The sequence below is a fragment of the Mustela putorius genome, unplaced genomic scaffold (assembly GCF_011764305.1).
Source record: "Mustela putorius furo isolate JIRA1106 unplaced genomic scaffold, ASM1176430v1.1 tig00000479_pilon_pilon_pilon, whole genome shotgun sequence".
Taxonomy (NCBI): Eukaryota; Metazoa; Chordata; class Mammalia; order Carnivora; family Mustelidae; genus Mustela; species Mustela putorius.
Window position 1 is genome coordinate 57,942 of NW_025421396.1, and position 13,511 is coordinate 71,452.

The 13,511-nt window shown below is 41.3% G+C and overlaps 1 protein-coding gene across 1 annotated transcript in view; it reads right to left on the reverse strand.

Moving 5' to 3' along the window:
* The window catches only part of LOC123392248, a gene marked incomplete at its 3' end in the record, with an annotated part of 66,468 nt that overhangs the window by 9,847 nt on the left and 43,110 nt on the right, over positions 1 to 13,511 (reverse strand). The window contains exon 2 of the mRNA XM_045080620.1: positions 10,874 to 11,200. Coding sequence (XP_044936555.1) covers positions 10,874 to 11,200 — 327 coding nt within the window. The remainder of the gene's footprint in view (positions 1 to 10,873; positions 11,201 to 13,511) is intronic.

Consider the following 13,511-nt stretch of genomic DNA (forward strand, 5'->3'; position numbering starts at 1 on the left):
GATACATCCAGCTACATCTGTTCAGTCATCTCTCACCAAAATGACTAGGAGGAGGAATGCCCAACTGAAGAAAAATACAGAGGATGGACCTTCTGCAACAGAGCTAACAGCTATCAACATAGACAATATGTCAGAAAGAGAATTCAGGCTAACAATTATCCAGGCAAGAGCTAGGTTGGAGAAAGCCATGGATGACCAAACGGAATTGATTAGGGCTGAACTGAAAGCCACCAGAAGGATGTTCACAATGTTTGGGTGGAGCTGAAAGCTACCAGGGAGGAGGTTCACAATGCTCTCAATCAGTTCCAATCTAGTCTAAACTCTCTCAAAGCTAGGGTAACTGAGACAGAAGATAGAATTAGTGATCTGGAGGACAAACAGATAGAGAGAAAGGATCAGGAGGTAGCCTGGAACAAACAGCTTAGAAACCACGAAAACAGAATCAGGGAAATAATTTGAATCTCCCTGAGGGCTAGTGATGAACATTTTTCACTGTGAGTTTTTGATGAATTTCTTTAACTATCTTTTTAAAATTTTTTAATTTTTTTTTTTTTAGTTTTCCATGTCCTTTGACTTTCAATTAATAAATTCTACCTAATGGGAGTGCTAAATAAATAAATAAATAAATAATGCTGCCCTTCAACCTGTTTGAAGGATTTACAGGGACTTTTGACAACAAACGTAGCAGGGGAAATTCAATTCCAGTTCACCTTCGGGGTGCAGCTCTGATCTATCTCTGTTTTCATTTTCTCAGCTCAGACTCTTTGACTTTGCCAGATGAGTACAGGACCTCTGCTCTGTCTCCAGATCCTCCAGTTTCCTTCCCTGAATGGATCTTGTGCATCAGGAAGACTGCAAACTCGCCATGCCATCCAAAATCCACCTGTGTTCACTGATCAGAGACATGGAGTGGTGCTAGTAATATTCCTGCACTTCTTGTCCTTGGGGAGCACCCCTCACAACTTGATCCTAGCCCTGGACTCACTACCAGGAGGTGCATTCCTCTCTGAGTCTCCTAGTCGTTATGACCGGCGTGACAAATCAACCAGGAATGTGAGGGTAAGAGGATGAGGAAAAGAACTTGCGAAGCCAAGAGATGGGGACAGGCGGAGCATTGTGGAGAATGTCCAACAGCGCTAAGTTTATTCAAAGCATTAAGGCCATATATATAGTGATATTATAATAGTAGAAGCAATACATCTGTGTCTAGTTAAAGAACTATGAGTTCCCATAAGTTTCACAAATAACTATAAGCAGACCTTGTGACGCCAAATGGCTGATGCCAGGTCAAGTGTTCTGTATTGATACAGCAAACCTGAAAGTAATTTATGGGCTGTACTAGTACAGCAAGGACCAGCCACAAACTTATGACCCCAACCGAATTGTTCTCATTGGTTTAGCAAGCTTGTGGGAAGTCATGTAGGCGAGCGCACAACACATAGAACAGACCCTTTCTCAATGCTGCTCAACTTTTCCCATCCTAAACCTTTCGTTAGGTTATTGGGACTTTAAAGGAGGTTCAAGTCAGGACCTGGTTTGGTCCTCGTCTCAAGCCTTACTGCGGCCTCCCACATCTCCCCCTTCCTTTTTAAATAAGTCAAGCATATGAATTTGTGCTTGTGCATGTAATAATTGCTGTCCTAGTACTAATCTGTACAATGCATTGTATTACAACAAAAGCAGGCAGTATAATGAAGAGTCCAGTAAACAACTAGAATGACTGTTACTAGTGCTGCTCTTCCTGCTATCAATAGACCCAGAAAACGTTTGACTTGTTTGAGCTGCAACTGCAATTCAAGGGCAAACTGATAACCATAATTAGCATACCAAGGTCCTTCTACTTCCACAGGTAATAACAGATATGGAGGTTGCATAGTTACAAACACTATCATGGGACCTGTTGAAGTCCCATCTGCCTGATGAAGGCAGGGACACAGGTAGACAATTTGTTAATACACAATGGTCACAATGGATATTATACAATAGATGTCCCCCTTGGAAAGAAGTGAGAACTATTGATCCTGAGCCCACTACCAGTAAAAACGACCTAGGAACACAGGCCTGCAAAGTCAGATTGAATTCTTTTGTGGAAGTATAACCATTTCTGTCTATTTGCACTCCAATTGGTCCCAGGGCAGCAACCAGTTTCCAGAGTTCTGCATGAAGCATCCCTCCAGCTGTAAGGGGGGGGGCATCTTTATTTCTCTCTGCTCTGGCCATTCAACGTGAGGCGAGCCATCCTCTGTTGGAGACACAAGGATTTGGCACCACCTTTCTGGAAGCCAGCGTGGGGTATCCTCTCCCTGAGGAAAAACACAAACAAAATCGCATCCTCTGTGGAGGACAGGATCAGGCTTCTGGTCTTTTTCTCCTTTTCTGAAGATTTCCCTTCATAAACCTTCTACAACTTTCTTCTGCATTTTGATTTTGTCCCAAGCCATTTTCTTCCAAACAACCATCTTATTTAGGATGAAATTACCTTTATTAAAATTATTTTTAATAAAATGTATTTCCATCCCTTAAATATTTCTTACATATCATCTAGTTTTCCATAGAGTTGCTTACTTTATTTTTATCAGTCTTACAGTTAGTAGAATTTTGTACTCTTAGAAACTCCTTAATCTTTAGTGAAGACTAAGTATTAACCACTTATGTACCCATTAAGACCTTGAGACAGACAATTAACTATCAGTTTAGTCATTTCTTTGCTAACAGATTTTATCAAATAACATGAGCTTATTTGGCCTTCTGTAAACTTTGATAAAATAAAAGCTTCACATTTACTGCTGTAACTTCAAAGACATGTCTATCTTAATTAAACCAACAAACTTAACTTAGTTCCAATACTGATTTATGTTCCACCTGGGCCCACTCCACTTTGAATGTTTACCTGAGACACGAGTGGGAGATCTGGAGTGGGGGGCATTAGGCACAGGGGGTGCTCTTCTTTCTCCTTGACAGTGAAGAGAAAAGGAGCCATGGTGCATGATCTGGAGTCTAGTCATGCAGGCTGCATGCATGTTGGTGCAGAAACAGGAGAAGGAGGAGACAGAAGAAATAAAGTGCTGCTAGGAGGCAGAGAAAGAATTCCCAGTTTTAGAGCTCATCAGCTCCAAGAGAGGAGCAGACTCCGTGCTTTCCCACCAGCAAGGGGGAAGGGATTAAGCAGTCCAAGTCAGGCCAGAGAAGACAGGAAACTTCCCCAAAACGAAGAGAGTTTCGGCAGCTGCTTGGGAATATTCCCTACAGTCTCTGTCTCGAGTTAGACTAACCCCAGTTGGCTTCAGTTGTAGCCATTAACACAGGAAATGAGTGAGAGAGAAGCCCCCCATGGTTGTTAGTGGGAACAGAGAGAGAGAAAGTCAGAGTCCCCTTTGCTAGGGATGGCCCAGCAAACTGGGTATACTAGAAGAAGGCTTATTTATGTAATTATCTGCAAAGCCCTTTTAGAGACCTTGGGCCTTTTTTGCTTCATAAGGGCCTGCAAAGTGGTCATAAAATAGACCTGTTCCATAGACTGCGATCACCCCATGTTATTTTACTTCTGCTGTCACCCGTCAACCCAGGCTCTTCTTACCTGACTGTTGGCAAATACTTCCCTGTATGTGCACTCCCTTGAAATGTTCTCAGGTCCCTGTTCAGGTACCACTTGTCACGGCTGATGCAACAAATCCACCAGGACATGAGGGTAAGAGGATGAAGAAAAGAACTTGAGAAGCAGAGAGATGGGGACAGGAGGAACACTGTGGAGGATGTCCAACAGTGCTAAGTTTATTCAAAGCATTAAGACCATATATGTAGCGATAATAGGGTAAAAAATACACCTGTGTCTAGTTAAACAACCACGAGTTCCCATAATAAGCCTCACATTTAACTATAAGCAGACCTCGTGACGCCAAATGTCTGATGCCAGGTCAAGTGTTCTGTATTGATACAGCAAACCTGAAAATAATTTATGGGCTGTACTAGGGCAGCAAGGACCAGCCACAAACTTAAGACCCCAACCAAATTGTTCTCATTGGTTTAGCAAGCATGTGGGAAGTCATGTAGGTGAGGGCACAACACATAGCACAGACCCTTTCTCAGCGCTACTCAACTTTTCCTGTCCTAAACCTTTTGTTAGGTTATTCAGACTTTAAAGGAGGCAACAGTCAGGGCCTGGTTTGGTCCTCATCTCAAGCCTTATTGCAGCCTCCCACACCTAGTGAGTGATGTTATGTATGTGGATAACATATGTCAACCATTAATGCAAAATAATATAATAATTGCATAATATTTAATTGAATTTCTCATTCAAGGAGCAATTGAACCATAAGACAACCAGATCAGAGCAGAGAGAACTAAATTAGAACTAAATTATTTAGAGAATTAAATAAAACACTGGATTTCAACTTTGAGCTTCAGCATATACAGAAGAAGAAATTTATCACACCCTCTTGGCTACAAGGAAATCTGGGATGCAGTAGTTAGGATGGTGGAGAGGGGGTAGCTAGGCTTGGATTTCTGGAACACAGCTAGGTAGTCATCAAATCATTCTGAGCAGCCAAGAAGTCAATCAGAGGTCTGAGGAACAAAACCTGCAAGTCTTCAAATAGAAAACTGACCTCCTTTTGTTATGTAGGAGGTGCAGAGAGTTGCCTTGGGACAGATAGAGCTGTGGGGGTGACATCAGGGATGGAGCCTGCTTCTGGAAGGTACCATGATGTATTGTAGCAGCAAAGCACAAAATCTGAACTTTTAGAAGTGTGCTACTGTGGGGATATGGCCGGAATAAAGGTGCTGAAGTGGCAAAGTGGGGCAGAATCCCAGGGTCTGAGGTCTGCTGAGTCACAAGAAGGAAGTGTAGTACCATTGTGATGCACAGATGCTAGGCAAAGAGCCTGGAACCCTGTTGAACAGTGAGTCTAAGTGAAAGTTTCTGCTCTGATTTCCCATGAACAGTGAACCACAATCTGGTCACGTTATCTCTTTCCTGAGACCTGTGGGCAAATGGCAAAATGTATAAGACTCTACCCTGGAGGAATAGCATGGGTCCACACCAAAGGAACCTCTAATTTTGAAGTTTTGAAACTCAATAATGTGCCTCAGATGCAACAGCTCAGACACAGGTAGGGTGAACTTGGGTTTCTGATGGAAACATTGGAGAGAAAGGGGTTGATTGCTCTTCTGTGAGGGCTCAATAAAGAGTGCGGTGTATGTGAAATTTCAACCCCTGCATAGAGAGCAGATGCCATATTCAACTTACCCATCAGTGCCATCAGGAAGCAAAATAATGGCACCTAGTGGAGGGCAGACCTGCTTATACCAAGCTCTGTCCCCAGCTTCCAAGATGTGCATTTCCATGAGGGCAAAACCCCTGAGAATAATCAGAGCAGGCACCTTCCCCAGAAGATCCACAGGACAATTCCAACTCATCAAGTTTAATGATCATAAAATGTGGTACACTTCCAGTTCCTGGAGAAGTGGGCTTAGCTTTCATTCTTTTGATTCTGAAGGTTTTTTTTTTTATTTTTGATTTATTTTCTGATTCATCTTTCTTTACTTTTTTAAAAATTAAATTAATTTATTTATTTTCAGAAAAACAGTATGCATTATTTTTTCACCACACCCAGTGCTCCATGCAATCCATGCCCTCTATAATACCCACCACCTGGTACCCAGACCTCCCATCCCCCACCTCTTCAGAACCCTCAGATTGTTTTCAGAGTCCATAGTCTCTCACGATTCACCTCCCATTCCAATTTACTCTAACTCCCTTCTCCTCTCTATCTCCCCATGTCCTCCATGCTTTTTGTTATGCTCCACAAATAAGTGAAACCATATGATAATTGACTCTCTCTGCTTGACTTATTTCACTCAGCATCATCTCTTCCAGTCCCGTCCATGTTGCTACAAAAGTGGGTATTCGTCCTTTCTGATGGAGGCATAATACTCCATAGCGTATATGGACCACATCTTCCTTATCCATTCGTCCATTGAAGGGCATCTTGGTACTTTCCACAGTTTGGCAACCGTGGCCATTGCTGCTATAAATATTGGGGTTCAGATGGCCCTTCTTTTCACTACATCTGTATCTTTGGGTAAATACCCAGGAGTGCAATGACAGTGTCATAGGGAAGTTCTATTTTTAATTTCTTGAGGAATCTCCACACTGTTCTCCAAAGAAGCTGCACCAACTTGCATTCCCACCAACAGTGGAAGAGGGTTTCCCTTTCTCCACATCCCCTCCAACACATGTTGTTTCCTGTCTTGCTAATTTTGGCCATTCTAACTGGTGTAAGGTGATATCTCAATGTGGATTTAATTAGAATCTCCCTGAGGGCTAGTGATGATGAGCATTTTTTCATGTGTCTGATAGCCATTTGTATGTCTTCATTGGAGAAGTGTCTGTTCATATCTTCTGCCCATTTTTTGATATGATTGACTGTTTTGTGTGTATTGAGTTTGAGGAGTTCTGTATAGATCCTGGATATCAACCTTTTGTCTGTACTGTCATTTGCAAATATCTTCTCCCATTCCATGGGTTGCCTCTTTGTTTTTTGACTGTTTCCTTTGCTGTGCAGAAGCTTTTGATTTTTTTTTTTAATTTTTTATTTTTTATGAACATATATTTTTATCCCCAGGGGTACAGGTCTGTGAATCATCAGGTTTACACACTTCACAGCACTCACCAAAGCACATACCCTCCCCAATGTCCATAATCCCACCCCCTTCTCCCAAACCCCTTCCCCCCAGCAATCCTCAGTTTGTTTTGTGAGATTAAGAGTCACTTATGGTTTGTCTCCCTCCCAATCCCATCTTGTTTCATTTATTCTTCTCCTACCCACTTAAGCCCCCATGTTGCATCACCACTTCCTCATATCAGGGAGATCTTATGATAGTTGTCTTTCTCTGCTTGACTTATTTTGCTAAGCATGATATGCTCCAGTTCCATCCATGTTGTCGCAAATGGCAAGATTTCATTTCTTTTGATGGCTGCATAGTATTCCATTGTGTATATATACCACATCTTCTTGCTGGCACAAAAACAAACACATAGATCAATGGAACAGAATAGAGAGCCCAGAAATAGACCCTCAAATCTACAGTCAACTAATCTTCGACAAAGCAGGAAAGAATGTCCAATGGAAAAAAGACAGCCTCTTCAATAAATGGTGCTGGGAAAATTGGACAGCCACATGCAGAAAAATGAAATTGGACCATTTCCTTACACCACACACAAAATTAGACTCAAAATGGATGAAGGACCTCAATGTGCGAAAGGAATCCATCAAAATTCTTGAGGAGAACACAGGCAGCAACCTCTTCGACCTCAGCTGCAGCAACATCTTCCTAGGAACAACCCCAAAGGCAAGGGAAGCAAGGGCAAAAATGAACTATTGGGATTTCATCAAGATCAAAAGCTTTTGCACAGCAAAGGAAACAGTTAACAAAATCAAAAGGCAACTGACAGAATGGGAGAAGATATTTGCAAACGACATATCAGATAAAGGACTAGTGTCCAGAATCTATAAAGAACTTAGCAAACTCAACACCCAAAGAACAAATAATTCTCTCAAGAAATGGGCAGAGGACATGAAGCTTTTGATTTTGATGAAGTCCCAAAAGTTTATTTTCGCTTTTGTTGCCTTTGCCTTTGGCAACATATCTTGAAAGAAGTTGCTGTGGCTAATATCAAAGAGATTACTGCCTATGTTTTCCTCTAGGATTCTGATAGATTCCTGTCAAACGTTGAAGTCTTTTATCCATTTTGAGTTTATCTTTGTGTACGGTGTAAGAGAATGGTCGAGTTTCATCCTTCTACATATAGCTGCCCAGTTTTCCCAGCACCATTTATTGAAGAGACTGTCTTTTTTCCACTGTATATTTTTTCCTGTTTTGTCGAAGATTAATTGACCATAGAGTTGAGGGTCCATATCTGGGCTCTCTACTCTGTTCCAATGCTCTATGTGTGTGTGTTTTTATGCCAATGCCATGCTGTCTTGGTGATCACAGCTTTGTAGTAAAACTTGAAATCAGGTAACGTGATGCCCCCAGTTTTATCTTTGTTTTACAACATTTCTCTAGCTATTCGGGGTTTTTTCTGACTCCATACAAAATTTTGGATTCTTTGCTCCAGCTCTTTGAAGAATACCAGTGGAATTTTGATCAGAATGGCATTAAAAGTATAGATTGCTCTAGGCAGTATAGACATTTTAATAATGTTTATTCTTCTGATCCAAGAGCATGGAATGGCCTTCCTTCTTTTTGTGTCTTCTTCAATTTCTTTCATGAGTGTTCTGTAGTTCCTCGAGTACAGATCCTTTACTTCTTTGGTTAGGTTTATACCCAGTATCTTATGGTTCTTGGTACTATAGTAAATGGAATCGATTCTCTAATTTCCCTTTATGTATTTTCATTATTAGTGTATAATAAAGCCACTGATTCCTGCACATTGACTTTATATCCTGCCACGTTGCTAAATTGTGTATGAGTTCTAGTAATTTGGGGTTGGAGTCTTTTGGGTTTTCCCATATAAAGAATCATGTCATCTGCAAAGAGAGGGAGTTTGACTTCTTCATTACCAATTTGGATAGCTTTTATTTCTCTTTGTTGTCTGATTGCTGTTGCTAGGACTTCTAATACTATGTTGAACAAGAGTGGTGAGAGTAGGCATCCTTGTCGTATTCCTGATCTCAACGGGAAGGCTGCAAGTTTTTTTCCATTGAGGATGATATTTTCTGTGGGTCTTTCCTAGATAGATTTATGAGGTTCAGGAATGTCCCCTCTATCCCTATACTTTGAAGCGTTTTAATCAGGAACGGATGCTGGATTTTGTCAAATGCTTTTTCTGCCTCAATTGAGAGAACCATGTGCTTCTTCTCTCTTCTCTTGTTAATTTGTTGTATCACATTGATTGATTTGCGAATGTTGAACCATCCTTGTAGCCCAGGGATGAATCCCACCTTTTCAGACATATCTTGAAAGAAGTTGCTGTGACCGGTGTTGAAGAAATTACTTCCTATGTTCTGCTGTACGAGTCTGATGTATTCCTGCCTCATGCTGAGGTCTTTCATCTATTTTGAGTTTATCTTTGTGTAGTGCACAGCAAAGGAAGCAGTCAAGAAAACAAATAGGCAACCCGCAGAATAGGCAAGTATTCACAATTGACAGTACAGACAAAGGGCTGATATCCAAGATCTATAAAGAACCCCTCAAACTCAACTAACAGAAAACACATAATCATGTCAGAAAATGGGCAGAAGACCTGAACAGACAATTATCCAAAGAAAAGATCAAACAGTTAATAGAAAAATGAATAAAAGTTCATCATAATTAGCCATCAGGAAGATTCAAATAAGAATTACATTGAGAAACCACCGTACACCACTTAGAATGACCCAAATTAGCAAGACAGGAAACAACATGTGTTGGGGAGAATGTGGAGAAAGGGGCACCCTCTTGCACTGTTGGTCGGAATGCAAGTTGGTGCAGCCTCTTTAGAAAACAGTGTGGAGATTCCTTAAGAAATTAAAAATAGAACTTCCCCATGACCGTGCAATTTCACTCCTGGGAATTTACCACAAAGATTCAGATGTAGTAAAGAGAAGGGCCATCTCTACCCCAATGTTTATAGCAGTAATGGCCATGGTCGCCAAACTGTGGAAAGAACCAAGATGCCCTTCAGTGGACGAATGGATGAGGAAGATGTGGTCCATATACACTATGGAGTATTATGCCTCCATCAGAAAGGATGAATACCCAGCTTTTGTAGTAACATGGACGGGACTGGAAGAGATTATGCTGAGTGAAATCATTCAAGCAGAGAGAGTCAATTATCATATGGTTTCACTTATTTGTGGAGCATAACAAAAAGCATGGAGGACATGGGGAGTTAGAAAGGAGAAGGTATTTGGGGGAAATTTGAAGGGGAGGTAGACCATGAGAGACTATGGACTCTGAAAAACAATCTTAGGGGTTTGAAGTGGCGGGGGTTGGGAGGTTGGGGTACCAGGTGGTGGGTATTATAGAGGGCATGGATTGCATGGAGCACTTAGTGTGGTGCAAGAATAATGAATACTGTTATGCTGAAAATAAATAAATAAATTCAAAAAAAAGAAAAATTATTTAAACCCTGGTTTTTGAACTGTTCTGTGTTTCTTAATTTCTATATAATCTCTTTATGCTCCAACCTTGTTATTTCCTTCCTTCTGTTATATTTAAGATTCAGCTATTGCTTTTTCTTTAGCACCTTTAGGTGTAATGTAAGGTTATTTATTTGAGATTTTTCTTGCTTCTTGAGGTATTTCTATGTACTGTGTATTTCTGTCTTAGGACCACCTTTGCTGCAGAGAAATTACAAGATGGTTATAGAGGTTTTCTACTCTTTTCTTAAGTTTAATTTTATTTTTTCAGTGGAGGTTTTATACTCGTGTGTGTGTGTGTGTGTGTGTGTGTGTGTGTGTGTGGTCTTCTGGCTCTGCTGGAGGTTCTTGTGATCCACAGTGAGTGCCACTGAGATTGTTATAAAGGTTTTGTTGACCTGCAGCTGGATATTTGTAATTTATTGGTTTTTAAGGACAAGAGGAAACTAATGTTACCAACTCTTCTTTCTTTCTCTCTCTCACTTTTTTTTTTTTTTGCATGTTAGTATATTTTTCTTCCTGTTACAACTAAGTTTCTAAGTCAGAGAGTGAATAGGTAAGCACAGAACAATGTCAAGGAAGCTCCCTTGTGGAAACTGCTCCATGGAGGAAACCTCAGACCCTGACAGGAAATATGCCATAGACTCCAACTGCATTTGCTCCTGGGGATTAAAGACATGATTGGTGAATAGTGTGCACCCTCTACTGGTCTAATACACTTATAGTTTGAGGTTTGTGTCTGGGCTTACACGGAGGGCACCTCACTGTGTCTCTCGCACAGTAATACACGGCCGTGTCCTCGATTTTCAGGCTGTTCATCTGCAGATACAGCGTGTTCTTGCTGTTGTCTCTGGAGATGGTGAATCGGCCCTTCACAGAGTCTGCATAGCTTGTGCTACTTCCATCACTACTAATATATGCGACCCACTGCAGCCCCTTCTCCGGAGCCTGGCGGACCCAGCTCATGGGGTAACTGCTAAAGGTGAATCCAGAGGCTGCACAAGAGAGTCTCAGAGACCCCCCAGGCTTCACCAGGTCTCCCCCAGATTCCACCAGCTGCACCTCACACTGGACACCTGCAGACACAAGACATCCCAGTCAGGAATTCATCACACACCCATGGTTTCTCTCACTCATATCCATTCACATACTCAATGTCTCTTGTTCTCCACAAATTACCTTTTAAAAGAGCAACAAGAAAAACCCAGCCAAGCACAGACTCCATGGTGAGTTCTCTGTGTTCTGTCCTGCTCAGTGAATGTAAACACCTGGAAATCCCAGGACTGGGGCTCCTCTCCCAGCTGCATGGTCCGGACTGGGCTGTTTTATTCAGAGGAGGGAAGATCCTATTTGCATGTCTTCTGAGTATATAGTTAGCTCCCGATGTAGGTTTAATTCTTTACAAGTTAAAAACAAAGATTGCATTGTTTGTAGATCACTTTGTTCAGATGGCACTGTGTCAGTATGTAGATTTTTTAAAATTTAATGTCATTTTATTTTTCAGTGTTTTAAAATTCATTGTTTATGCACCACCCCCAGTGCTCCATGCAATATGTGCCTTCCATAATACCCAGCACCTGGTTCACCCCCCCAAACCCCTAAACCCTCAGTTTGTATCTCAGAGTCCACAGTCTCTCATGGTTTGTGTACCCCTCCAGTTTCCCCCAACTCACTTCTCTTCTCCATCTCCCAATGTCTTCCATGTTATTCCTTATGTTCTATAAGTAAGTGAAACCATATGATAATTGACTCTCTCTGCTTGACTTATTTCACTCAGCATAATCTCCTCCAGTCCCATCCATGTTGATACAAAAGTTGGGTATTCGTCCTTTCTGATGGAGACATAATACTCCATAGTGTATATGGACCACATCTTCCTTATCCATTCATCTGTTGAAGGGCATCTTGGTTCTTTCCACCGTTTGGCGATTGTGGCCATTGCTACTATGAACATTAGGGTACAGGTGGCTTTCATTTCATTACATCTGTATATTTGGGGTAAATACCCAGAGGTGCAATTGCAGGGTCATAGGGTAACTCTATTTTTAATTTCTTAAGGAATCTCCACACTGTTTTCCAAAGTGGCTGCAGCAAGTTGGATACTCACCAACAATGTAAGAGGATTCCCCTTTCTCCACATCCTCCCCAACACTTGTTGTTTACTGTCTTATTAATTTTGGCCTTTCTAACTGGTGTAAGGTGGTATCTCAATGTGTTTTTTTTTAATTTTTCAATTTATTTATTTCAGAAAAACAGTATTCATTATTTTTTCACCACACCCAGTGCTCCATGCAATCCATGCCCTCTATAATACCCACCACCTGGTACCCCAACCTCCCAACCCCGACCAATTCAATACCCTCAGATTGTATTTCAGAGTCCATAGTCTCTCATGATTCACCTCCCCTTCCAATTTACCCCAACTCCCTTCTCCTCCCTAACTCCCCATGTCCTCCATGCTATTTGTTATGCTCCCAAATAAGTGAAACCATATGATAATTGACTCTCTCTGATTGACTTATTTCACTAAGCATAATCTCTTTGAGTCCCGTCCATGTTGCTACAAAAACTGGGTATTCATCCTTTCTGATGGAGGCATAATACTCCATAGTGTATATGGACCACATCTTGCTTATCCATTCGTCCATTGAAGGGCATCTTGGTTCTTTCCAGAGTTCGGCGACCATGGACATTGCTGGTATAAACATTGGGGTACAGATAGCTCTTCTTTTCATGACATCTGTATCTTTGTGGTAAATGCCCAGGAGTGCAATGGCAGCGTCATAGGGAAGTTCTATTTTTAATTTCTTGAGGAATCTCCACACTGTTCTCCGAAGAGGCCGCACCAACTTGCATTTCCACCCACAGTGGAAGAGGGTTCCCCTTTCTCCACATCCTCTCCAACACATGCTGTTTCCTGTCTTGCTAATTTTGGCCATTCTACCTGGTGTAAGGTGATATCTCAATGTTGTTTTAATTTGAATCTCCCTGATAGATAGTGATGAACATTTTTTCATGTGTCTGATAGCCATTTGTATGTCTTTATTGCAGAAGTGTCTGTCCATATCTTCTGCCGATTTTTTGAAATGATTGCCTGTTTTGTGTGTGTTGAGTTTGAGGAGTTCAATATAGATCCTGGATATCAACCTTTTGTCTGTACTGTCATTTGAAAATATCTTCTCCCATTCCGTGGGTTGTTCTTTTTGCTTTTTTTTTTTTTAAATTTATTTATTTTCAGCATAACAGTATCATTATATTTTCACCACACCCAGTGCTCCATGCAATCCGTGCCCTCTATAATACCCATCACTTGGTATCTCGACCTCCCACGCCACCACCTCTGTTTTCTTGACTGTTTCCTTTGCTGTGCAGAAGCTTTTGATTTTT